The 26,945-nt window shown below is 45.6% G+C and overlaps 1 protein-coding gene across 2 annotated transcripts; it reads right to left on the bottom strand.

The window, feature by feature from the left end:
* Positions 1-25,574, bottom strand: Bnc1 (basonuclin 1). 2 transcript variants are annotated; one of them, XM_032895970.1, is made up of 5 exons: positions 25,479-25,574; positions 11,802-11,901; positions 10,619-10,854; positions 6,666-8,521; positions 1-2,441 (listed from the first exon to the last, which is right to left on the bottom strand). In XM_032895970.1, exons 1-5 carry the CDS (start codon positions 25,572-25,574, stop codon positions 1,757-1,759), a joined length of 2,973 nt encoding a protein of 990 aa, XP_032751861.1. In that variant the 3' UTR covers positions 1-1,756. The 2 variants fall into 2 exon arrangements, with proteins under 2 accessions (XP_032751861.1, XP_032751862.1); XM_032895971.1 differs by lacking the exon at positions 25,479-25,574 and adding an exon at positions 24,563-24,640 and having other exon boundaries at positions 1,695-2,441.
* Positions 25,575-26,945: the final 1,371 nt, after the last annotated feature.

The raw sequence follows: 26,945 nt of genomic DNA, 5'->3' as shown, positions 1-26,945 counted from the left end.
ACCTTTTTATTGCAATCTGTATTGGTATAGGAAGTCTTATCATCTGTGGACTTTCAGCTCTCTCAAGTCCACAGTGTGTCTGTGTTTGTATGTATCAGAAAATCCACTGGTTGTGGTGGTGCATGCCAGTAGGACTTGCTGAAGGAGGCAGAGGCAGGAGGATCACAAGTTCGAGAAAATCCACTCGAGAAAATACAGACATATAAACAAAACCACTGTTATAAACATTTGCCTTTTAAAAAAAAGGTATGCCATATATTTTTATTAAATCATAGAAAACATTTGCATACAAAATTTTCCATTTTGGGGAAACTAGAATGTTAAACATCTCAGTAACAAAAAAGCTTGAAAGATACATCTCTCCTTAAGCAGAGACGACTTTTAAGTAATTTTTTAAATTGAAATAATTGCTAACAGGTTGTTGGCGCTCTCTATCTTTAAGCCAGGGGGATAATATCTCTTATAACCGTCAATTTCCTTTAAGGATTTTTAAATTAAGTCAACATGAGTCAAACAGTTAACTTGAACTCTGAATATGAAATCAACTTCTTTTAAAGCTGCATAGATAGCCCTTTGACTACTGTAAATGCCCAATTCCAAGAGACATTCTCACTTCCCAGGGCTGATTACAAATCCTTTCTACCATGGCAAACATGTCTAACGGTGAAGAACAGATCTTGGAATAAGTTAAATATTAAGACATAGAACAAGGCAGTAAGGTCTCTACTTTCTACCAAATAAACTTCAAAGTTCATCCAAACCTTTTATGTTTACCAACAGGTGAAGCCTGAGGGATCCAGTGATATTGAAAATACACAACAGCTATAAGAACCATGTTCTCTAAAGAGCTTGGCGGATATATACAAATGACTTCGTCAGAATCACACTCACACTCACCCCAATGGGTCAACAGACTCTGCAGTTCACCACCTGAAGACAGGCTGTGGTTCTAAAGCATAAGCTGTCACTTGTTCTAATTCCGAACAGAGATTCAGAGGTGACAGGGACACGTTTGCACTCGCACCAAATAGTTACATAATATAAACTCAAGTTAAATATTATCAAAATAACTTTAAATTAAACTGAAGACCACTATTCTGAAGTACAGGAAATATTCTCCCTCTGGCTTTTTAACTGCATGTTACAGATCAAGATTTGACAATAAACGGATTTGAGGTGACCTAGCTTCCTGGAGAACTCCCTGGAGTTCCATGAGACTGAGGAGTGGTTAACAACTCCCATTGGAGGGATGCTCTCTGAATGTCAATTCCCTAGACGCAAGTCTCGGTTTTGGATTAACCCTGCCAAAAGGGCGGGGGAGGACCTGAAAATGCCATTTTTGGGACTGGTGTCATGCCCATGGTGACTGTGCTGTATTCCAGGGAACTTCTTCCCTGACCCTTGATACTGCAGGCCTCACTGGGTCTGGTTCCTGACCCCCTACTCCCTCCTGTTAATCTGTAGACCTGGAGGTTTCCTAGGAAAAATGTAAACAAATCTGGGGAAACTGGCTTTCTGTGTTTTCCTTGTGTCTGTGGAAAACCTTGTGGGCTAAGAAAAGAGAAATAATAGGAAAGGCTACCCCAGGGCCAGCTTCTCACAGGTGTGTCTTACGCTCATCCTGCTGTAGAAGGCCGTATGGCGGAATCACTTTTGCTTGGCTTTTGAGGGATGGTACTAAACAGTCCTGCTACCTTATTCTTTGGATTACTTTATTCCTGAAATACGTCAGACACTTCTAAGAGTCTTTGGCTTGTTACTGGAGGTGGCCTGGAGATGAAGCCAGGCTCTTGTGCAGGTTGGGATTCTGACTGTGTCTGTTCCTACTGCGGACAGATGAAAACATCGTGTTGCAGCCTGGTACTTTGCACTTATGGAGCTGGCGGAGGTGCACGGTTTTGTAATGGGCTCTGAAGGTCCCTTTGTTACTGTATATCTTTTGGCAGAGATGACAGGTTATTGGCAAACCAGAGGGCAGACTAGCAAGGCTCTGATCGGCCTTCTCCATCAGGACACAGATGGGGTACTCGTCTTCTGCAGAGACAAGGCTCTGTCCTTCACAGTTGCCATCACTGTCCTCCATAAGGGCGGTACCTTCCTCGCTCACCCCGTCAGAGTCCCAGGAGGAATGGCTGCTGCTCTCTGACTTCATACTTGAGGTAGTGCTCAAATCCAGGATGGTGCCCTCGCTAGGGGGCCCGGAGTTGTAGCTCTCCAGGCTGGCACTGTGAACTTGGGATATTGGGTAAACCAGACTGCCCATGCCGCTTGTTCCCTTGAAGATGACAGATGTCTGCGAGGCTTGTGGTGTGAAAGCCACATCCTGATAGGCCTCCTTGGCCACATCTTGCAGAAGGTAAGCTGCACGAAAATGGTCCTCACTGGTCTCCAACGCTTCTTCATTCAATACTTTCTGGTGGAGGCTTAGGTTCGAGCTGTGTCTACAAGAGGGAACAGACAGTCAGACATGAGTTGTTTTGGTTGTTGTTTCACAGCCATTATTCTGAGTAGAGAGACTCAACAGACAGTAGGAAATCCTGTGGTGTGGTGGGAGTACCAGCCAGGGTTAGCATCCTGTGAGCCAGGCTATGTGGTCAGCAGGTACTAGACTACTGTGTGGCTACCTATCAGAAGCCAGCATTCCCTCAGGAAAGCCAACAGTCTGGAAATTTCAATTTTCACCACCAGATTACAAGTAACTGCTTCTATCTCAACTGTAGGTGTCGAGACTACGTCAATTAAGCTAATTTAATGGGGATCCTAGAACGGGGTGGGGGAGGCTAAGGAGAGCCTCAGTTACAAATAATAAGAAATTAAGCAGAAGGCTTTATTTCAACGAAATGAACATAAGTTACCATCTTTAAAACATACCATTTCATATGGCCATCGAACATGACACACTGCCACCGTCATATACAGAAAGAAATGACAGTATTTGGGCTATAGTGAATTAAACATGTTATTAAACCTTATGTTTCCTGCTTCCTTTTGCCCCTTTGATGTGGTGGGTAAAACATTAAAGAGTCCTAGTGTAATTTCCTATGGTCTTTCTTTTGGATAGCACTGGCCCCGAGCAGATCTGCATGTTTCACTCTAGAAGCCCTGTAGCTACAGTGTGTGTGTGTGTGTGTGTGTGTGTGTGTGTGTGTGTGTGTGTGTGTGTGTGTCTAGTGTAGGTCCTGTTTGCACTGTCTCGAAAGGAACCAGACAGGAGTTTTGCCAATGCAGCAGTGTAAACACTGGCAATCTTGCACCCAGTGATTTACTCCTAACGGGCGGCTGATGAGCATCCATTATGACACATGCTGTTTACCCCATGTTATCATGGACGGAACTTGTAAAATCTGCTGCTCCCTCTTGGGATCCCCTGATAACCTCTGACAAGGAAAAAATCCCTACATCAGAAGGTGACAATCTTACAGGTGACAGGAGAATGATCCCAAAGAAGACAAGTGTCTCCTCTAATACAGATCAGAATTATGCCAGAGTCAAGTAAACAGCCTCTCTATAAATAAAGAATTAAATTTCCCTTCCAAATCTCTCAAAGTATATTGTGAAGGAGCCTTAATCATGCTTCATAAAACATGTATATTTCATTATTCAGTTTCTCCAGCCCTTTATACACTTCTGTGGACAAATGAGAATTATACCTCCAGATCACCCACTTTGCAAGCAGCTCTCCTCGGCTGTAGCTCTGCCCTGTGATTATGTAAATGTTCCGCACTGAAGGGCTGGTACTTGTCTGGCAGAAAACCAGACAGCAGATGGACATATTAATTCCACTGCATTCAAGCGTTTAAAAAAAAAGTCAGACATCCGCAGGAACCTGGAACATGAAAGTTCTACTTCAATGTAAATCTCTTGGGTCTCATGTCCAGCTCCTGGGTTCCCAGTGAAGACTGACAGCTAATTCTCGCCTTCTTCTCAGGCCTTAGTGGTTAGCCATTCCTAAGGTGGAATGGCCAGGAAATCCTAGGAATGCAAAGACTGTCTGGACCATGTGCCCGGCCGTCGTCTCTGTGAGTCTGTGCCCCTGCCTCATCCTCCCTTTCCACCTGCACACTGCACTAAGGGTTTCCCTCTCAGTTCTCCTTAGTTGAGATCAGTGACTCTTAAAGCATGGTCTGAGCAAGCCTAGTCCCCCCCAGCCTCACAGTAGCTCTCAAGACAAAAGTTCATAAATAATTATTAATTCCGGGGAGTTTTCCGGAATGTGCATAGCATGTGCTGTTGCAACAGACTGAATTCAGAAGCAGATGTGAGAACCAAGCTGCTTTCTACTAAACCAGATACTAGAGATCTGAAAAAAAATTAAAATAAAGCTACTTACCTCACTATCTTTGTTTAGGAAAAAAGAGTCTTTTCCCATTAAAATGTTACATTAACATATAATATGTGTATTCTTGTTTTAAAGAGACATGTCTTATTCTTTCCAGTGTTAACTTCCTAATACAGTAAACAATGATTGCTACAACCTATACAGAGAACAGCACTTGAAGGCACTCAGCTGAGATACATAAACAAGAAAAGTTTACCGGACTAAGACATTTAACAGCTGCTGACTGGGACCTTCCCCTTCATCCAGGGGCCTTGATAGGCAGGGAGGAGTCTGGGTGAGCACCCGAATATGTCATCACAGCCTACACTTCATGGCAGCAATCCTCGTGGCCACCTGCAATTACGGTGTGCTGTCTGTCTCCTCCACGAGACTGAAGGCTTGTGTGAGCATGGACTGTTCCCAAGCATGTAACACAGAAGAGTGGCTGGTCAACCCTGTCTGTCTGTCTGTCTGTTTCTGTCTCCCTCTTTTCCTAGGAAGTGCTGCTGGCTAGAAAGGTGGCTCAAAGAGGGGACGTTAGTTTCCTTAACACAGTGTAATATAGTTCCCAACCTTTGAGTTAGCTGAGGTGCTAGACCTGGGCTTACCCGTACAGTCCTACTTAAAATGGTGTTTTTTAAACTATAGATTTTTAGATAAGTGTTCGGATATCTTGACTTTTGGAATAAGCAGTGTTGAAACATTTAGAATATAAGATGAGACTCCGTTATAGGCAAGACTTCAGAACATCAGGAAACACTGACTGTATGGAAATGAAGCATCATAGGAAAAGAACGGTTGATCTAGTATGTGTTATATCCTAGTAGACCCTGTGGACTACAACAGTCTCATAAGCAGCAAAGATAACCTAACTGATAATGACTACCTCTTCCTCATAACAACAGCTTATTCATGAGCAAACCCTCCTCTTCTTGGAGGACGAAGGAGAAGGGCTGGTTCACTAATTAGGGTACCCTAATGGTTTGCCTTAAACATCCTAGCAACAGAAGCAGGAATTTTAACTAATATCTCCGGTGTCTTCAGTAAAGACAATGAGAGTGTTCTTATGAGCCCTAGCAAGGAATGTGTGTGGGAGTCTTTACATTTTCACCCTCTTAACAAATTAGGCGTTGCAATTGGACTGTTCGTGGTGATGCTAAGAAGCTGCTTCAAGCCAAGCTTGTTTGAACAAATGTAGTTTTCAAATCCTCAGAGCCATTTATCACACCGTGTTGTACCAGACAGCTGACCCTTTCATTAAACCTCTTAGGTCACCTTTGCTAGCCTGCTCCCCCTTTCGGAGACTGGGAGGAGGGTCACCTAAAGTGTGACTGGTAGCCCAAGTGCACAAAGAAAAGCACAGTACTGTGCTCCAGGATGATGGGCCCTGTGAGTGAGTGTGCACTCTGAGTCTGTGTGCTTTATGAAAAGAAAGCATGTCTCCAACATACATCACGGCTGCTGAAACGAGCTGCTCATCATCTTCATTCCTTCATAGGTTAACATTCTTAAAAGTCTCTAATCAAACTACAATTTTTTTCTGCAAATGTCGCTGGTTGACTATAAACCAGAGAAAAGGTTTCATGTGATGGATTCTTCCTTCATTTTGTGAAATGAAAATCAGGCTAGTTTTGAGAAATGGTGTGACACTTTAAAAAAGCCCTTCCTCCGTCCTCCCCACAGTCGCCCTTCCCACCAGCCGCTAACATGAGAACCAGTGTACCATTAGCACATACACCTGGGGTCAGATGTGTTTCTCAGTTTGGAATCTCTCAGACTTTAGAAAGGCAGAATGGTGTGTGATGAAATATATCATAGCATCTATTAATAAATTGATATCAATACATTCATTAGTAATTCAATAATGCCAATGCTGCATAAACCCTTTAGAAAGGAAATCCTGGAATTTACCACAAAAAGCATCATGTCTTTCCAGGTAATGTTTTGTGGCTAAATGCTTTTAGAGTTTTGGAACTGAAAATTCACGAGTTTCCTCTGAATAACTACCACATCACCTGGAAACTTGCTAGAAATGCAAGCTCTCATGTTTCATCCCTGACCTACAACAGTAAACTTTAGGGTTATGGCCCAGAAGCCTGTTTCCCTGACCTTTCAGGCCAATACATGCTAAGGTTTAAAAACTGCTGGTTTTGGGCTGTGGTGGTGCATGCCTTTAATCCCAGCACTTGGGAGGTAGAGTCAGGCAGATTTCTGTGAATGTGACGTCAGCCACATCTACACAGCTGAGTGGGCTACACAGAGAAACTGTCTCAAAAATCCAAAACCAAGCAAGCAAGCAACCCATAGCTGCTGCCTCAGGAGAGACAGTTGCTGACAGACACCTTACCTGTCTCTGCTCCTCCTGGAAAGGAAAGCAGCCCCGCAGCCGTCCACCGTGCACGCGTGTGTCTCTCTGGCATGCGTACTTTTCTCGTGTGTCTTCATGCTGCAAGCGTTTTTAAAGGTCTTCTTGCAGATGTCACACTGAAAGCGAGTTTCTTCCTTCTGCCTCACTAGTGCATGTTCACTCAGGTGTCCCAGTTCTTTAGACTCTTCCAGAAAAGGAAAAGCCATCCCCCTGTTGGACAAAGCACCGAACAGTCCCCCAGCCAGCAGGCGCTGCTGCAATTCCATATAGTCAGGAAAAGGGATTTGGGGCCCCAGGCCAGGGGTGAAATGTCGCTCGTGACCATCATGCTCCACCTCTCTTGGCATCACTGAACTCAGTGCGACCTTCTGTTCAGCCTCCCTCTCAGTGAGCGTGGTCTGCTCAAGGGTTCTGCTGATAGCTCCATGTGGCTCAATCACAGATTCAAGATGGCAGGCTCTTTCTCCCTGTGGAAGAGGCTCCTCTAAGCCTAGCTGTGTCCGCTGCTCCTCAGGCACTCTGTCTGACTGAGGACTGCTGTCCTCTGGCTCATCTTCGCTGACTACCTGCAGGGGCACGTCATCATCTGAGCTGAGACTGTGTCTCTTCTCATCAGCTATTTCCACAGCTTCTTTCTCTATCTTGATGGGCATACTGGACTTCCGGGACTTCTTCTTGGGAAGAGCATCAAATGGCACGTCTGTGGAAACCAGCTGTTCTGGGATTGAGGAGGAGATCAGAGGGAGAGAAGGCAGCATGCCGGGTGTGTTTGCCAGTTCCGCGGGAGTAGCTGGACTGCGGTAGAAAGGAAGGACTGGCTGGACAGTCTTTAGGTTGGGGAAAAGCACACCATTTTGCCCAATGCTTGAGAAAGCTGGTTGGCCTTTGGAGTCCTCCACTGAACCAGTGTAGCCAGGGAGGGGCCCACAGTCTGGAGACATCACTGTGAAACCTGGACGCTTGTAGGTCTCAGAGCTTGCCAGGTTCAGGCTGTTCCTGAGATCTTTGTCCCGGTTGTTTCTGTTCATTGGCATGTGCAGGCGAGGGTTGGGGTTGGCGCTGTGTCGGTTCCGGCTCCTCAGGGAGCTGAACACCATGTTGCACCCTTCGATAGTGCACTTATGCTTGATCTTCAGGTGGACGGCATTGTAGTGGATCTTGAGAGTGCCTTTGTCATAGAATGTCTTCTCGCATGCGGTGCAGAACACCCGGCCCTTCTTAGCACTCAGGCTGTTCCTCTCAGGCTTCATTTTGGCCTCAGGGGACAGCTGTGTCCTTTCGAGCTTACTGGCAATGCTGTAGGAGCTGGAGTCACTTAAGTGGGCACTGTCTTCCTTCTGGGTGACAGCATCTGGACAGCTTAGACACTGTTCCTTTTCAACCTGAAACGGGGTGGAAGTTAAGAAGCCGCTGTCAGAAAAGGGCCCATGAAGCTCCTGCTTGGGGTCCCGGCTTTGGTCCTGACCCTGCTCCAGCACGTACTGTTCAGGCAGCGACCCTATCAGAGCAGGAGGCAGAGGGTTGAAGAACTGGAAAGGCAACATGAACGTCATGTTGCTTATAAGGTTCTCAAAAGGGTGCATGCTGCTGGGGTTTCCTTTGTCCACCGGAGTGGGGAGGTTGGCACTCCTGTGGCCGCAGCTCTCGATGAAAGCCCTGATGTCTACGTTTGCTGTGGCGGGTGGAATGACGATAGACTGCTCTTCTTTCTCTTGGATTGCCATGAGCTCAACTATAGACTTGGTCTCTCCAAAACGAAGAAACTGCTGCAAGGTGGCCACTTCCTCCTCACTGGTCATGATGCTCCAGTGATCCAACACCTTCCCTGAGGCATCCTAAATACAAACCAGAATGTAAGAGAATCCAGTCCCCGAGACTGCAGCTCTGCTCCCCGTGCAGGGAGCCTCCACCAGACAGCAAGGAGCACTGCTGTGTGCATCAGAAGAATGCTACTGCGGCTCAACCCAGGGCTTGTAGAGTTTAATCCCTGCCCTCCCACTCCCCTAGGCCAGATACTCTGTGCAGACCATAAACTACACAAATGTAAATAGTGGCCAAACCATTACTCTAGAAGAGCTGAGCAAATGTGTACTATTCAAACCCAAGTCTAACTAGTTGTTGTCATATTGATTTCTGTCATGTATGAGGCACAATGGTCTTCTTCATTAAATAGAAATGTTTAATGTCGTTCATTTGAACGACAGTAGTATCTTCATCTAAAGAGTACAAATGGGGCAGTGAAGTCTGGATATAGCTCGAGTATTCATTTGCTGCAGACTTAATAATCTCGTAAGCACCTACCATCAACAACAGATGAGCACATATTGATCTTCTACCCATGTTCATAGAGCAGAGCCATACTTATGCTGGAGTGCTGGAGATCTGTCAAACTCTAGCAAGGCCCAACTTTTCCCAAAACTACAATAAATATTTTATCACAGAACTTGTATTCGATGGCCTACTGAGATTTTTCACAGTGCATGTGAGAGTTTTGAAGATGAGGAGGAATGTAACATCATAAATATTTCAAGCACCAGAGGATCAAGGTAATTGATTCCACATTTTTAATCCTAACACTAGAAAGCAAGATTATTAGGATCATTAAATATTGATTCATATTATAATGCAAGACCATAATGCTACTCTATCTATGGCCATTTCTAGTCAGCTGGGGGCCCTACACCAGAGGCGTGCACATAGATTCCAGGCTTTAGGATTAGGAAGAAATGTGCTCATTTCCGGGTCTGCTCCATAATGGTGGAATAGCTCACAGCCTTCTGGATTTTCAATTAGAAAACAAGAGTAAATGGGTTTGGTGCTGCATACTTTTAATCCCAGCACTCAGGAGGGAGGGATAGGTGGATTTCTGGAAGTTCAAAACCGAAGGAGAGGGAGAGGGAGAGGGAGAGGGAGAGAGAGGAGAGGGAGAGGGAGAGGGAGAGGGAGAGGGGAGAGGGAGGGGAGAGGGAGAGGAGAGAGAAAGAGAGAAAGAGAGAAAGAGAAAAAGAGAGAGAAAACCAGGGATACTATATCATCTTCCAAGTACTAGATGAGCACGTGCACTAATAAATAGGTGTTGTCAATATTATTTTAATCTGTATATAATCTACCTAAGCTAAGGTTAATATTACTTCAAAATACATACAGCTCCCATTTCACTGAAAAAAACATTTTAACTGAAGTGTGCTGATATTGTAGTGTAGTAGCAAGAAACAATCGATGCTCTGTCACTTCAGAAAATGTGCTGTTTTCTCAGAAAAGACTTTGACAGTCTCTGACTGAGAAACATGAGGCATTGCACCCATGGTGAGACACAGGAAAATAAGTTCAGTTACTCTGGAAATAGACAAGAGAGAGAAGCTGAAGCATATGTGAGGAAGCTGAAAGAGAATTTGGTGTGGTGGCGAGAAGAGGAGAAAGTGGGCGAAGAGGAGCCGCCGGCAGGAAGGAGGGAGAGGAGGGGATGGAGACAGAGAGGAAGGGTTAGCATATGAACACAACCACATCACATGTGGAGCCGAGGACAGAAACTTAGCAGCCAAGTGGCAGAGGCTTTCCAGAACAGCAGAGGAGCGTCAGCTTGAGAGCTGTTTGCTGTGTAGTTCTGGCACGCAAGCGCCTTTGCTCATCCCTGGTTCTGACACAGAATCTGACACAGAACACCTCAGGTCAGTGCACAGTTTAGATGTGACACACATGGTGGAGGCAGTACCAACACGAAGCAAGTGGTTTTCTGTGGAAATACGCTCATGATGAAGTCATGTAGCCCCCATAGCCTAAACTTTCAAGGAGACCCTAGGAAAGTACACGATTCCTCCTAGCACATGAAGTAGGGCCTTAAGTCGTTAGGAAGAAGTTCAAAGGGAAGGAGGGAGGCCACAATGACTGGCAGGGCACTCAGGGAGAAGAGAACAGGGCCAAGGCCACTGTACCTGTAACACATATCCACGGATGTAATCCTGAAGTGTCCAGTCCAGGGCATGGAGGATCTGTAGAACCTCATCTTGCTTCAGCACGCTGAAGAGCCGGTCCAGTAGGATTTTCAGGCGAACAGGGATAGCTTGGGTTCCATAGAGCATAAGGCTGCTAATATCAAACACCACATTGGACTGGACAATTTCCACTTGGCTTGTCGGATACACGGGGGGAATCCTCAGCTTACTTAGAGCTGAAAAAACAAGTGGGAGACATTCAGGAAAGTTCTAATTTTAGGAGAACCACTTTATAGAAAGAATGTAAGAATAAGAAAGAACCACAAGAATAGTTGAGGCTATTCTTAGTTATCTGGACCAACAGGGGAGAAAACCCAAAATCCATGAAGGACTAGTATCTACAAGGGCCAGGGGGCTTCATGTTCTTCACAGAAACTTCTAAAATAAAAATCAAATAAAGATGGCAGACTAAAGATTTGTCTCCCATTCTCGTGACATGCCCAAGAAGGAAATTCCTCACAAAGTTGGGAAGGGGGAAGAAAAGGGGAGCACAGAAGCAGCAAGAACAGAACCAGACCTGAGAGTTGAGAGTCAGAGTCTGGAGGTGAGGATGGGCCTGGGAACTTCCAAGGTCTGAGGTCAGGGCCGATCTGATCTGTGGCTTGGGGCTGGGGCTTTAGAAATTAAGCCCCCTGACTCCAGTCAGTTTAACCCAGGAGTTGCCAGCCCCTGGGGGCTCTTTACACTAAATCAATCCAAGTTAAAGAAAGGTAGTAATGCCACTCTCCAGCAGCCCATGCCACGGTTCCAGCACTCAGCAGTTACGAGTGGCTCATGACTGTCAGAGCTGGCAAAGGCAAAAGCCGGATGTCCAGTTATAAATTCCAGCTAAACCATGAATAAGGGGCACACTTGTATCAGGACACATCTCAGTCAAAATAACATTAGAGGTTAATTATGACCATAGGACATGTCTGTAACGGTCATACAGAAGCACCTGAAGGATTAGTTTTGACATATTTAGAATGTAGTTAATAAGATATTATGTAAGTTAAAGTGTGAAGAGATAATTTATGCAGCCTGAGAAATCACCACGGACTAGGAGTCAGCTGTCACTCTTTGCTATGAAATGTAAGCCATTGAAAAGGGCCACTAAAGGATGAGAAGGAGGGACTAAAATTACCATGAGCCACCCATCCATGCCTGCACTGTTCACACTGACGGTGGTTTATCTTCCCAGGTTTGAAGCTTTGGCAACTGCAGTTCAGAGTACAGCCGATAGCCTGCAAGAGAGAACACATGTATGTATACGATGTCAGAGCTACGTGCAGGACATGTTGCATTCATTAGACAAAGTAATTTCCCATAGGCATTTCCTCAGCAGTGGTTGCCTTGTGCCAGGCCAAAGGTGCCTATTATACCTTAGGAAAGAGCAGCAGGGAGGCCAACACTTGGGAGACCATGAACTTCAACACAGATACTTTGCATATGGTAATAAGCAGACACTATACAGATTTCTCAGCAATTATTATGGTTTGAAACCTTGCTCTTATGAAGAAAAACTAAAAATTGTTTTGTTTTGTTTTTTAACCAAGTTTCCAAGCTGATCAGAGCGGCAACTCTGAAAGAATTGTTTGAACTAGTTTGGAACCAGTAATGAGACTAGTTTGGAACCAGTAAAAGAAAAATCTGGAGCAAGAGTGATCCATGTATGGATCTGTCACCCTCAGATGCTTAAGATATGGTAGAAGCCAAAAATATTAAATGGACTTGAGAACACATAATGGCTGATCATATTACATAATCTATATCTGTTAAAGTCAGATATAGGTTGGAAAAACCCTGCACTGATGTCTCAGTTGTATGTTATGGGCCATGTCTTGTATGTGTGTATGTGTGTATGGTGTATGCAATGTCCAAAAGTACAGTGGAAATAGAAAACAAAGATGCATGTGTCCAACAAATCCTAGAGTTAAGATCGAGGAGACACATATATAAAGTGCTCTCTCTCTCCCTCCCTCCCCCTCTGTGTGTGTGTGTGTGTGTGTGTGTGTGTGTGTGGTGGTGGTGTGCCTTTATGTAAGCACTCATGTATGGGTCTGAATATGAGTGCGTGTGGACCAGAAGGTGATGTGAGGCCCAGGTGTCTTTCTCAGTGAACCTCCACCTTGTTATCTGGGTCAGGGACTCCCAGCAAGGCCAAAGCTCACCAGGTCATACAGACTGGCTGACCCGTGAGCCCACAGACTCTTCTGTTTCCAGCCCTAGCTGACCCTGCCCCACTCCTGGCTTACACGTCTGTGCTGGGATTCTGCATGGGTGCTGCGGCTCTGCACTCAGGTCCTCGTGCTTGCATGCCATGCACTTCACCATCCTGTCAAGAGTGTCTCACAAGAGAGGGGCCGAAAGATGTAGTCTATTATTATAACAAACCAACCGACAAACAAGACCCCCTACAGGGGCTCAGCGAGGCTCCAACTCACTCAGTTGTCTGTACTGTTCATATATTTTTAAAGCTATAAAGTATGCTTCTGGGTGAAATTTGTATGGCTCAAGAGAGCTTTGAAACTGAGGAGAAAGTGTGTTCAGAGAAGGGACAATAAGGCTTCTGAATTTGGGATTTAAACCTCTAGTCTGCCAGTGAAGGGACTGTGAGGCACAGTGTGGAGGACAAGGAAGGAGAATCTGGTCAAGGAATTGGGAAATTCACTTTGAGGGTTAGTGCGACCTGTCTCCCCTCAAATAAAAAGTCATCTGCTGTGGTGCTGTGAAATGTACAGCTACTCTGGGACAGTCTGGTGACTTCTTCAAAAGCCAAGCATAGAGTTACTGTATGACCTGGGAATTTCTGCTCCTCAGTATACAGCCACAAGAACAAAAGCCACATGTCCATCCCCAAATCCTCCACATGACTGTTCGTAGCACTACCCACAGCAGTGAGCGGAAACAACTCCAGCATCCACCAAGAGATGAATAAGCAAGATGCAGTCCACCCAACAATGGAGTGTTGGTGTTCTCGAAGTGGGATAGAGAATGGGATATGCTACAGATACGTCAAGAAGACAGGCATAAGAAGTCACTCGGTCCTATGGTCCTATTTTGCCATGAATACATGTCAGGAGGAGCCAATTCAGAGACACAGAGAGCAGAGGAGTGACTGGGGGACAGGGCAGGAGTGAGAAGAGACTGAATGGGGGAAGCAGAAGAGTATTTTTGGGTTACATAAAGGGATATCTTGCTTTGTGCTATGATCCTTTACTGAGCTTGTAAATATTGTACTTTTTACGAACTAAAAATCTGTGGCAATTCTATGTTGTCTGTTAGCAGTGTTTTTCCAACATCACAGTGTCATCCATATTTTTTAAAGCAATACCCTATGTTTCAATAAAGGTGTGCACACTAACTGGTATTTCAATAAAGGTGTGCACACTAACTGGTATTTCACACTTAACAGACTATAGCATAAACTTTTATATACACAGAAAACTACAAAAAATGTATGATTTGCTGTGTGTTGTAGAATTAAGCACAGTCTCACCAAGATATGGCTGTGGTAGCCTTGATTAACTTGTGGAGAAACTGTCAGGTTGTTTGGGGGAGCAGTTGGGTTGTTCTAGATCCCCATAGTAATCTGTGAGGGATTCATCGACACTTGCTAGTGTTTCAAGACAGGGTTTTACACAGCCCAGATAGGTCTCAAATTCACTAGCCCAGGATGACCTTGAACTCCTGACCCTCCTGCCTCCCTCTGCTAAGAGCTGGGACTGCAGATTCCTGTCACCCCACATGTTTCTGCTGTGTTTTATGTTTTGTTTTTAATGGCATCCTTTGTGGTCCCTGTGCATGTAAGTGAAATCTCACTGTGGTTTGGTTTGTACTTTCCTGATGACCAATGGGTTAGCATCTTTTCTGTGTTTACCGGAATGTTTGTGTGTATTCTTTGGAGACACATCTGTTAGATCCTTTGACTATTTTTTTAAAATAAGGTTGTGTTTTTGGTACTGTGCTATATGCATTCTTTTATTTTCCAGGTTCAAGTCTGTTATCAGATACATTATTTCAAATATGTTCTCCCACCTTTTCTCTTTCTTAAAAGTATCTTTTGAAACATAGAAGTTTCAGATTTTGAGCAGGTTTTAAGGTGATGAATGGTCCTGAAATTAGACAATGACAGCCATACAAACAAAACAATCGAATTTTGATGGCTAAATGCTAACAGAACACTGCGTTACATAATGCTGATGTAATTCACAATCCAGATTTAACAAACATTGCTGAAAAAGAAAATGTTTTGAAGGGAAGAACATTCTTTCACCTCCGGTTTTTTGAGATATCATTTGCTCTTTTAGAAGAAGGTATGGATAGCGAGGCATGGTGACATATGCCTTTAATCCAGAACACAGTAGGCGAGGGCAGGCAGGGCTGTGAGTTTGAGGCCAGCCTGGTATACATAGTGAGTTCAGACTAGCCAGGATTATATAAGGAGACCCTGTCTCAAAAACCAAACCAAAACCAAACACGGTTATGGAAATATACAAGTAAACTTTCATTTCGTTTATTTGGAAAACTAAGCCTGTCTTAAGAGAAAGAGGTGTTCTTAAGTACATACTTGGTCTAATCCCTAAAGATTTTGCTCAAAAGACTGAGACTCATGCCTGAAAAAGTCCCTGGAATTACTATGAATCTGTCTCCCATTCAGCAGAACGAAACCCAGGAACAATCCCAAGCACACTCCATAGCCGAGGACTGAAGTCTATCTTCTTCATCTCCTGCCATTTCTCAGGTATGTCCCAACCTCGGACAGCTAACATGTCAGGTGCATAGGTCTCTGTGGCTGTATTAGTGACAGTGGCCCTGGCCTCTAACCCACATGTCAATTAAACTCCTATAGACATCTGTAAATGCCCTTAAGACCTATGTCATCTGTTGTTGAGACCACTGACCCTATTTGGTCACTCCTGTATAGCAGCTTCTATCTGAGGAGCATACCTAAAACAATGGTATCCACAGTTCCCATTTACAAGTGTTGATTTATGAGAAAAATTCACACAGCCGCACATGAAGCTATTTGAGTAAGGCTTAATAAAACTTACTAAGCATCTATAGAAATATATGTCAGAAGAATTATTTGTGAACTAGAAGAGCCTAATTAAAATATCAAAGAAAAGTTCTGATGCAAAGACCATTGGATTTTTCCACATAGCTCAGAATTCCACAATGTCAAATTATAGTATCTTTAGCTGAAGATAAATTAAAACTTCTCAAATGAAATCAACTCAAAAAAAAATCTAATTACAAGACAGAAGTTTTCATGTGTATCAAAATGGAAAACCTGGAGTTTACATGTTTTCATCCATTCCTCAGAAGGAAGGCAGATGTTCCCAGCAATCCAAACTCAACAAGACGTGATTATTGTGTGCTCTTGTCCTAATCACGTGATCTCCGGAGTTGCTATTAGCAACTCTGATGAGATACAAACCCATTGTTTGCTCATTGACAACTTGCATGTGACACATTTGGTCGTTCACTGTCTTGGGAGAGGCTGGGAATGTATGTACACCGGTGGGGTAGATACAGATGTCCAGTACTGGACAATAGAGGCTTGTTTTGTGATTTGAATTGACCCCAATAATAAAAACCATTCAAAGCTATTGTCACCTCCATAATATGTATGTATTTTAGTATCACATATTTTTCATAGTTTTAAAGAGGTAAATATGAAAACTTTGGGATCCCTCTATGTTTGTTGCACTGAATTTTTGCAGGGTCCCATCATCTGGCTGTGCAACTTCAACAGCACAAGGAATTTAGTCTTCACTGTGTAGAACAGTAGCTGCACGTAGCTACTGAGATCCAATTACATAGAATAGCATTTAAATTCAGTTCGTTGGTCACACCAATCAGACTTGGCGCTCCACTTGTGGCTGGTAGCTACAGCACTAGACGGTGATGATACCATACTGCAGAAAGTTCCGTGGGCCAGGGCTAAGCTCAGGGTGAGCTCAGCCAGGCCACGAGACCAGCAAGGCTGCTGTTCAATAGGTAATTTCATTTAGTCCTTACTATCTATCACGCTGTGAGGACAGAATTATTTTAGAACACTTAAATTAATGGAAGAGTCATAACCTACTCAGGGTCACACAGCTAGTCAGCGTTACTGAACATTACATGTGAGGCAATGCACCAAACAACACCCCTGTGTAACCCATAGCCCCTTCTCACAACGACTAAGGGAGGTGGTTGCTACTATCCCCTCTTTTACAAATCAAAAAGCTGAAGAATTTACAGGCTATCCAGGTGGTGTGAAATCTGAATATTCAGGGGACGGTCTGCCTAAAGTATCAGTATTTGGTGTTAACCACAGTCGCAATACTTTTTAGGGTTGGGTATTATCATACTATGCACAAGGTTAAGAGGTTAAAGTTTTACACGGTAAAGAAGCCTCCTTCACTAAGTGTTTCTAGGATGTGAGTGAGACGTCGCTCTGGACTGTTGAGGCTGCAGTGGGAACAAGACTCTGGCCTGTACCTTCTCGGAGCTTCAATCTAGAGGAGGAGGAGGATGAGAAGGTAAGTAAGAATTTCACACTGGAGAGTGTTGGGAAAGAGCTGAGCAGACATCAGTGCTAAAACCTGGTGGCATGCAGCATGCTGGTAAGAGGAAGTCCCTTAGGTAGGACCTGCCTCAGAGGAGGGCATACAAGCCAAGTTCGAGGGACAGAGAGGACAGAGAGAGTGTCTTAGAGAGGAAGCTCAGCAGGGACAAAGACCATAGGATGTCAGAGAGACCAGTGAGTTTAGGAAAGAGAAAGGAGGCCAGGGCAGCTAAACAGAGTGAGGTAAGGGTAGAAAGTCAGTCAGAGAGGCACTGGAGACATTCTGTACAGGGCTTGTGGGGCAGGCTGGGAGCACGGATTCTACTGAGCCTCCTGGAAACAGTACAAGTGAGCAACGTCTGATTTATAAAGAGAACTCTAGTGACACAGGTAAACTCCTTTCACATCACTAACACCTTCCCTAGGCAATAAAGTCTAGAACTACCCCATCCATGTCAGACTTCTGGCTCAGTCTCCGGTCTATGCTGCCAGGCACTCCTGCCATCCTCAGGCCAGCCAGTCACATGAGTGGATACCCAGATGAGAGATGCAGACAGGGTTGACCATGCTTCTTGCTGCCGTGTCCACAGGTAGCTTCTCCGGCCTTCTCGCTCTGGTGGTTTGACTGCATAGGCTACCAAAAACCGACAAAAGATAAAAATGTTCCTAAAACTCTCTCCACCGTTCAGAAGAAGGTGAGTAAACAATTATAACATCGATCGACTAGCAGAGCCTTGGGTTTGGGAAATCCCCACTGTGCTCCTGGAATGGGGAGGCAAATGACTGAATCAGGGAAGGCTGTACCTTGTGCCATGATTACAGATGTCCATCTAGCTTCCTTGCATTTTCAGCTATTTTACTGTGCACAGGCGCACGTGGCACAGTGTAAATGTGGAAGTCAGAAAGTTTGTGGGAGTCTGCGCTCTCCTCCCACCACATGGACTGAATTCAGGCCATCAGGCTTGATGGCTAGCTAGTACCTTTACCCACTGAGCCATCTTGCTGTCCCATGGTATCCTTTTTCTCTGATCCGCCTTGATAGAAGAACTTTAGCTGGGTCTCATGACGCAGACCAGACCTATAAATCCCAGTTACACGCAAGACTTAAGGTAGGAGGATTATAGGTTCAAGGCTTGCCAGTACTTCAAAGTGAATTGGAGGCCAGTCCGGACAACTCAGTGAAGCCCTGTCTCAAGCTAGAAACTAAGCAGAGGGCTGGGGATATGGCTCCGTGGTTGAGTGCTTACTCAATGTGTGGGCCTTAGGTCCAACCTCTAGTATGAAAAATAAGAAAAGAGAGACTTTTAACTTCCTTGCCCACACTGATGGGCAGGTGGCTAAGCACTGGCTCATGGTGGACAGTGGAACTTCCTGGGTAGAACATTATAGGAAGCTCCTCATACACGGGATCTGTCCCTCCTCCATCTTGGAACTAAATCAGGGTGGTTAGAGACCAGAGGGCACTCTGACCATTAGGCAACTTGGAGGGCACATCGCAGGGATGGCTGAGAATAAAGAATGTTAGCCATTTACTATCTCGGTGATTTACTAGTAGCCAAGGGCACTTTCTAGTTTGCACGCTTACACAGTGATCTTCCCATTGGCTATTGAAGGGGCCACAAAACCAAACCAAAACCAAACCCACCTAGAAAATGGCTCCCTAGGAGAGATGGCTGAGGCTAAGTTTGGAGTCTGAGGCCCTATCTTAAATGATGGAGTATTAAGACTCTGCCAGATTCCCAGTGGTAAAAACATCATTAAGTCCTCAACTTGAAATCAAAGGACCCCAGGCTGCCAAACCACAGCTCACCCACAATTCACTAGGTTTGGGGACAGAAAGGCTTCAGGCTTTTCCAGCTTGTGTTTTTAAACAGTGGACATAGATAACTGCTATTAGTTTGTTTGAGTCCTAGAGAATTTCACTGTATGTCTAAAACTGCCAATCAGAACGTGACTTAAAGTGGCCAGGATGCCCCGTGAGAGGGAGGCTTTGTCTCTCTCCACCTGCAGTGACACTGCCATTCTCCTCCCTATGGGGCTGCAGACTGGCTCTCCTGGCTCTGAACCAAGCACTCAAAGCTGGCAGTTGTCTCCTGGGAGCCAACCTGACGCTGTAGTTCTGTACTTCTCACTTTTCTTACCAGAACCAGGTTTGCTTTTTGATTCTGACCTCCCTACCTCCTTTTCGCAGATTTCTTTCATTTTTTTATGTTCTCCATCAATTTTCTCACCTACGAAACCCCACAGGGGTGCACCTAGGATTCTGAAAAGACCACTGCCATTTGTCAGATGGAGAGTTAGGACATCTGGGTGAAGGAAGACAGCCGCCACTGTCCTCCTGTGTGAGGCAGCTTACCTGGCTGGCAGCACTAAGCAGAAGCCGCCCGACAGGCACACAGAACAGATGCTCACCACAGCAGCGCGTCACACCCTCACCTTGCACAGCTTCGGCCAACTAACAAGTGTCAGTGGTAGCACTGCAGAGATGGCTCAGTGACTAAGAGCGCTGGCTGCTCTTCTGGAGGACTGAGGTTCAAGTCCCAGCACCCACACAGCAGCTCACAGTCCCAGGGAATCCGACACCCTAACACAGACACATGCACAAACCAAACACCGATGCACATAAAATAAAATTAATTATTTAAAAAAAAAAACAGCAGCAAATATGGTCGATCAGCTAGCTTGCATCATTTACAGGTGAAAACCCAAGGCATTTGAAATGCCCTGAAAACAAATGCAAAAGTCTTTGACAGCCATTAGAGAATACTGGGAAACTAGCAAACGGTCTTGAAAACCAATCAACTAGAGGAAGAGTGAAACAGGTGTTCTTTCCTATAGGACTCAAGTTCCACAGAAGCCAAACCACTGACGAGACAGGTGCTCTTAGAACACGAGTCAAATCCGGGAAGAACACGCTCCCCTCTCACAGTTCTTAATTTAAAAAGGACAGTCAGCCCCATTAGACCCTGAATGAGAAGTACATCCCACTGGACATGTGGTACTCTTGTCAAAACATCCAAACCTATGGCTGAGCAAGATTCTTCAGCAACACTGAGTTTCGAAGACACAGGAGACAGAAGTGTATGTAAACGGCATCACAAGAGAGGCACTGTCAGAACTCAGAGTAGCATTCTAAAGATGGCTGGCTGACTTGGCCTTTTCAACAGATAATGACAAAGTCAAAAAAAGAAAGACTACAAACCTAGAAATTAAAAGAGAAAGATGGCATGTACGTTTGTATTCTAATTTGAACGAACCAATAGTGGTATAAAGTTTGTAAGACGGTCTAGGAAATTTGAACACTGCCTGGAAATTTAATGACATTGAGGAGTTATGATAATTAACTCTTATTATTTTCTGGTGTTGAGGCTTGAACCTAAGGCCCTGAACATGCTAAGTATGTGCTCCCCCCCTGAACCACACCCCCAAATTATTTTAAGGTGTTTTATGGTATATTGGTTTTGTTTCTAAAAGGGAATGATTTTATATTTTACAGCAACATATTAAAATATTTTTAATGAAATTGTATGACTGCTAGAATCTCCTTTAAAGTAATCTGAGGTTTCTAGTAGTAGGAAATAGGAAATGCAGATGAAGAAGATTAACTCTTGACATCCCAAACATACATCACCAAATTTCATTACAGTTTAACACCGTTTATTTAAGATTTTCTATAATGAAAAGTGAAAAAGTAAACTATGTGAAGACTCCCATTCCCTTCACAATTTCCATCTGCACTAGCTGACAGAGAATAACCTGTGTAGAGAGGCTGGGGGGGGGGTCTTTCTCCAGGAGAAAGCAGACATGTTCTCTGTATACAAGCAATATCCTGGGTTGATGTACGGGTCCAGGAACCTGACCCACAAAACGTAAGTTTCTGTGTGGCCAGTGAGAGCCAATCTTGAAAAGCAACATAGGTGGGGTTGAGGGGTGGGAAGCCCTTATGGACAGTCAAAAGTCTCTCTGTTGGGTCTTATAGGGTTCTGAACAATGGAAGACACTGTTTACCACCAACAGGAGAGAAAACCATGGTTGAAAGGGGGAACCTGGGAGTCTTGGAATGTAGTCAGCATTTGCAATGGAAAAGTAATACTGACTGAGAACTGACAGACCAGGATATCTCACGGCAAGCTCGGGATGAAGAGAGAAGACACAGGCAACAAGGGCCCGGAGATGGGCCATGGGGAGAGGGTAGGGAGCTAGAGGCCTTCAGGGGACGGATGCTGGGCTAAGTCTCCCTGTAAGCAAAAGGTGCACAGGACACCTCTGTAAAGTTCTCTTGGTGCTTAGTTCAAAGAGGATAATGGGAAAAATACTTGTTCTTTTGATGTTTATAAATCAAAGCCTAAATCCTATGCCAAAACAATTTAACATCTACACCCTTTTTTTCATATTATTAGTTTTGAAAACTGAAAATGTGAAAAAATTGTAGAAAATATACAAACATCTTACAAATCAAACTGAATTATTTTCTTTTTAAAAAAAGCTTTAAAATATTCAGCAATATAAATGATATGGGCATATTTCTTCCTTATAACCTACATGTAGATGAACTCTGAAGTCTTCATAAATCTTAGATAACAAGGCTAAAAAGATACCAGTGATATGTAACATAGAACCAGCCGTGGAAAGTGGGAATAAAAAAACACTTCGACATTTTAATTAAGGTAGTTTAGTTAAATACGGCGCACAAATTTGTTACTGATGATGATGTAAACGCCAAGTGTGAACACATTTAAATAAAACCATTTTAGGGATTCAAAGGGAACTGAAAACCGACTCTTTTGACAAGATAAACTCAAACTCAGTTACTTATGCCATTCCAACCACCCCCCACCTTAAGATTTAGCACAGTCTATCATGAAACATTACAGTTGGAGGTATGAAAGCTTGACTGTCACAGTAATTCTAGAAACAGGTGGAGGACTATGGGATGACGAAGATGTTTCTAGAAACTGGAAAAGAGCTGAAAACAGTTTTCCTCGTTCCAGTATATGAAAGGCTCATACAATCTGCAGGAAGGGACAGCTGAATCAATATAATGAATGGGAAGAACATTTAAAAGCATAAATTAGAGTTCACCTGAGGTAAGCATTCTACACAGGTCTGCTCGAGCCCAGCTTTTACATTTTATTTCCCCAACCTCTCCCCTTCCTTTACATTAGTGGAGAGAAACGGTGATCTCCTCTAAGCTACAGCCCTTTTATGATCGGTTAGGCTGATTTATAATAAACGGTCCATGTGTGGACAGGAACCGAGAGCTTTTTTCCCAAGTAACTATGTATGTCTCAGGAGGCCTCAAACTGGACTCTGGAGAAGCAGGGCTGCTCTGTGTTTGGACTCTCCTTCCTTGCTAAAACGGGCATATAGAGAGCAAAGGGTGCCCCACTGCAATCTTGGAAACTCCAGAAGGAGGGAGAAAGAACTTCAAAGGATGATGAGATAAGAAAAAGGGTTTCTGCTAGAAACCAACTAAAAAGGGAGGAGGATCCCAGCACTTTCTGACGCTGCTTCTGTGCAGCCCCCAGCTATCCTAAACATCCCTCAAAAAAGTCACCAACAGTAAATAAGCAAAGTCAAGATCTGCAGAGAAATACAATAAGGGAAGGGACAAAAAGAGCGGATGACTTCCTAAGCCTTGATCTTAGCAAAACCAGAGCGACATCCCTTCGGACAACCTGGGTAGACGGCATTTCTCGTTTCTTCAACCAGACTGTTTCTGACAAAAGTTAACTACCTCACTCTAAATGACATCTGTAGAGGAGAAAATCCACCCTGGGGTGAAGCACACTCCTCCTGCAAGTAATTTACCTTGCAAGCCTTCGGGGCAACTCCTTTAATGGCCACCGTCAAAATAACTCCCAAAGCCATCTACAGAAGCTCAAAGACATTTCTGGCCCCTTGTACTACAGTCTTCATTTTATTAACAAACAAAAGTTTTAAAATGTTCCCTCACACTTACTTCTTGGCATTCAGAAGTGACAAGTGTGGCTTAAGAGACAATTATTTGTTCTGCGGGGGAAACCGTGATGGCTTTTCTCACCATAGGGCTGGGTCATTTTTCCAAGCTGAGGTATAAAATGTTGGTATGGACCTGGGATACAGGCCTAACTTCTTCAAGGGGAAAGGTCATAAAAAACAAATCATCCTCTGTATAAACCTTATATTTCTAAGGCAAGGGATTTAGGTCGGTTAAGATTTCTTATGTGAATTCCAGCTCAGGCACACAGACCACTGGTACATATCCCAGGAAATATTCATGGGCAGATTATTCAAACTAGCAACCGTTTTCTGACACACAGAGCTCCCTGGAATCCTTACCAAACTGCATGGCTGAAGATGATACTACAAATTAAATTATGCAGCTGTCTGAGCACAATCTGAGTTCTCAAACTACGAGGAGTTCATACCCCAAAAGATTCATCTTTTAGTGTCTGAGGATTCAGCTACACGAGAACACCGTCAGTAAATGAGTGGAGACAGTTACAGTTTCTGTGAAACTGAAGTTTGTGAACTTACTAGACAATAAATGACAGAACGAGTCATATATATATATTTTAACGGTCTGAAAGTAGGCTAAAAAGAATAGTTATTAAAATTCCCCAGAGGAAGAAGGGCAGCTGTCTGTGCCTATTTTAAAGAAAAATAAAACACAGCACAAATTGTAACACTTCAAGTAATGTGCAAAATTACACTTTGATGCATACAATTTCAAGAAAGGTATAATAATATGCATCAACAAATTTGGGGAGGGGCAAGCGAGAAAGTTGTATGTTTCACTGCTCAACGAAAGTTTTAATGCACAAATGTCAATTTGTAAACCCAACCTCTGTTAAATCTGAAAAGATCCTATGAAATCTAAGAGCACAGTGAAGGCAATGAGCAAGGAAGAAACAGAAAGAAGATTTGCCAAAATGCTGTTTTCCTGTTCACCTATATTGTCACACCAAACTCTTGTTGCTTTAATAAGTATATACTTCTTATTGTTGATACATCTGTTCTGTGTTTCCATGCAGTAACACGTCTACACACACACACACACACACACACACACACACACACACACACACACACACACACACACACACACACACACACACACACACGCTTGACAGGGATTCCCAGGACACCAGTGGGGCCTCTTTCAAGCCCCTTAAGTGTTAACAGCAGAGGCCTGGCTGCGACCAGGCGTCTGGCCCGATTTAAATGCCCTCATCTTCAGAGGTCTGCGGTGAGCCTAGCCATAAAACTAGGGGACATTACTGAACCCCAGAGTGTCTGATCTTTCCCCCGCAACACACACAACTTCACTCATACAATTAAGGCTGCTAGTTGGCATTCCATTTAACTGTCAAACTCAGGCTGGTGGCAGCCCCACAGCCACAAAGAGATGCCTTAAACGAGAAGAACATGTTTCTACACCGCATTTGAGAAAGTTTGGCTCCGAGCTATGTACTGATTGATATCAGATCTCTCACTCGCCTCTCCAATCTTGTCACATCTGGCTGACAAATCCCCAGGAGCTTATCCAAAGTGAGGAGGCCGGTAGGGTTATGGGGGTCCCTGGGGAAGCAGTGCGGGTGGACAGCGGGCACCTGAAGCGGGTGCTGGGGCACGCCCGGCTAGAACCCCGCTGCGGGGTGGACAGTCGCTGCACCACTAAGCACCTCACCTCTGCAATGCCAGGGTCCCTTCCTGTCACCAGCAGGTAAACTATCACCAAAGAGACTGAACCTTGACTCTGGCTTCCCCATCAGCATCCGGATGAGCTCCTCCAAGTCCCTGAGCGACCGGAGGACACGAACACCCCTCACTGTCCCACGCTCAACAAGCCAGGCGGAATGCCGGCAAACCAACTCACGCCTTCAGCGCGGTTCATCTGCAAGCGTCCTCTCTAGACACGTCTAAGCTGACGGTTTGTGGAGCTTTGGTCTTTTGTCTCCTCCCTTTATAAAAAAGCAAGGATTTGTCCCTCAGGGGACCAGCGCCCCCTCCGCGCCCCTCCGGCGTCCCCGCGACTCTCCTCCGGGAATGACCGAAGGTCACCGCTTGAAATACCAGACAGATGAACGTTCGTATACCAACAGCGGTTGGACAGGGGTCCTGGGGTTTAAGAGAAACAGGGCGCCGCTCACGGGTCACCTCGCTGTGACTGGGCACAGGCTGGGAGGAACCGCAGTTCGGCCTCCCGGGACGCGCACGGAGCCGACGAGCAGGTGGCCCTCGTCAGGCGGCCTCGCGCCCATCGCCTGCGCGACCGCTTACCTCAGCCATCCTGCGGCCGCTCCGGGGCCGGCCTTCCCGGCGCGCGTCCCCTGCCCGGGCCGCTCCGCGTCCGCCCCGGCTCGGCGACCGCCGCATCCACGCTCTGGCCGTCTGGGCCACCCCCTTCCCTGCGCAGGAGAAGTGGGCGGCTCCCGCTGCGCCCGGTGGCCGCGCCGGCCCCTTGCGCCCCTCGTGCGCCCTCGAGTCCGCCCCCGCCCCCGGGGCCGCCCTCCGCTCGCCCCGCCCTTCGCCCGCGCCCCTGCTCGGGCCGCCGGGGGCTGCGGGCGCCGCTCGGGGGTAGAGGGAAAGGCCGCGCGAAGTTGCGGCAGCTGAGGCCAGGCCGCGGCCCCGGGCGCACAGCGGAGACCTCGGCGGCCGCGGGCGCGGAGGTGTCTGCCCCCGGCGGGCTTGAAGGCACTTGTTGAGAAAGAGACAGACGTGTCGGTGTTTGCCTCTCCCCGGCGAGGGCGAAACGCTCTCTGAAGTTCCCCTGGCTCTGCTCTCTGGGGCTGGTGCTGCCTCCTCGCCTCCCCCCCCCGGAGGCGCCTCAGGTCCCAGTGCGGACCAGGCAGAGGCTGCACCGCCCCCGCCCCACTGGGAACTTTTATTTCCACAGATGTGGGGACTTGGGTCGGGTCGTGGAAGCTTGATTGGGAACTCAAAAACCCCGGTCCCTTGGGTGCTCTGTGTTAAAGTCCCGGTGTTACCGCTTTCCCGGGACAGGTGACTTCGCTCTTTGAGCCTAGGTTGGAAAGCGGGATTAGACTTTCTCGCCTCTTAACTGGGTTCTAAGGAGGGACCGAAATGAAGTGATAAATCAAACAAAAGCTTCGTCCCTGAGAACCGATGGGGAGGGGCCCTCCAGGAGAACCTGCTTTCCGGGGCCTGAGGACAAAGAATCTTTCAGCCCCAAGAGCAGAAGATAGTCCACAGCTGGTGTGAAACAGAAACAGGCTTTACCATATAGCTCTTGGGCAGGGCGGACCTGAGACCTGAAGAGGGGGCCAAAGTGTTTGCCTCTTTGGGTCAGTCCTTTTTAGAATTTAGAGCCTAGACTTGGAGTGCCCGGTCTTGTTTCCTTTTCTTCCAATTTGTTGCACCTGCTTCGCTGCTGGTGGGCGTCCTTGAAAGGGGAACACAGCCCTACACAAATCCGAGGTGGAGGGACAATGAATGAGTTGCAAACAAACAGAAGACAGGATGCCTGTTGCCCCACGTGCTGACAACAGGCTTCAGAGGGGGGAAAGGTGAGAACAGGACACATGATGAAAAAACGTGTGGGTATCTGTGCTTCAAGGGGGTCTGGAGACCGGACACCAGTATTTTCGCCAGGTGGCTGTTCTGGGGCTACATGTGGTACTTTTCCTTGCAGGCATGAATACCTGGCCATTGTGATAAGCTTTGACCCATAGAGGCAAATTAATATTGCCACGTGGCTAACTTCATTACGAAGCGTTGTTTTATTAG

Source organism: Rattus rattus, chromosome 2, assembly GCF_011064425.1.
Source record: "Rattus rattus isolate New Zealand chromosome 2, Rrattus_CSIRO_v1, whole genome shotgun sequence".
Taxonomy (NCBI): domain Eukaryota; kingdom Metazoa; phylum Chordata; class Mammalia; order Rodentia; family Muridae; genus Rattus; species Rattus rattus.
Note: the sequence above shows the minus strand (reverse complement) of the source record. Positions and strands in the feature narration are given on the sequence as shown.

Excerpts from the sequence above, each read along its gene's own strand:
- Bnc1 (XM_032895970.1), bottom strand. The coding sequence starts at position 25,574 with ATGCGGCGGTCGCCGAGCCGGGGCGGACGCGGAGCGGCCCGGGCAGGG. Across the intron at positions 10,855-11,801 it reads GCATGGATGGGTGGCTCATG|CTCTAAGTAAGCTGAGGATT; the intron begins GTAATTTTAGTC and ends TTGTTTTTTCAG. Across the intron at positions 8,522-10,618 it reads TCCGTGGATATGTGTTACAG|GATGCCTCAGGGAAGGTGTT; the intron begins GTACAGTGGCCT and ends GTTTGTATTTAG.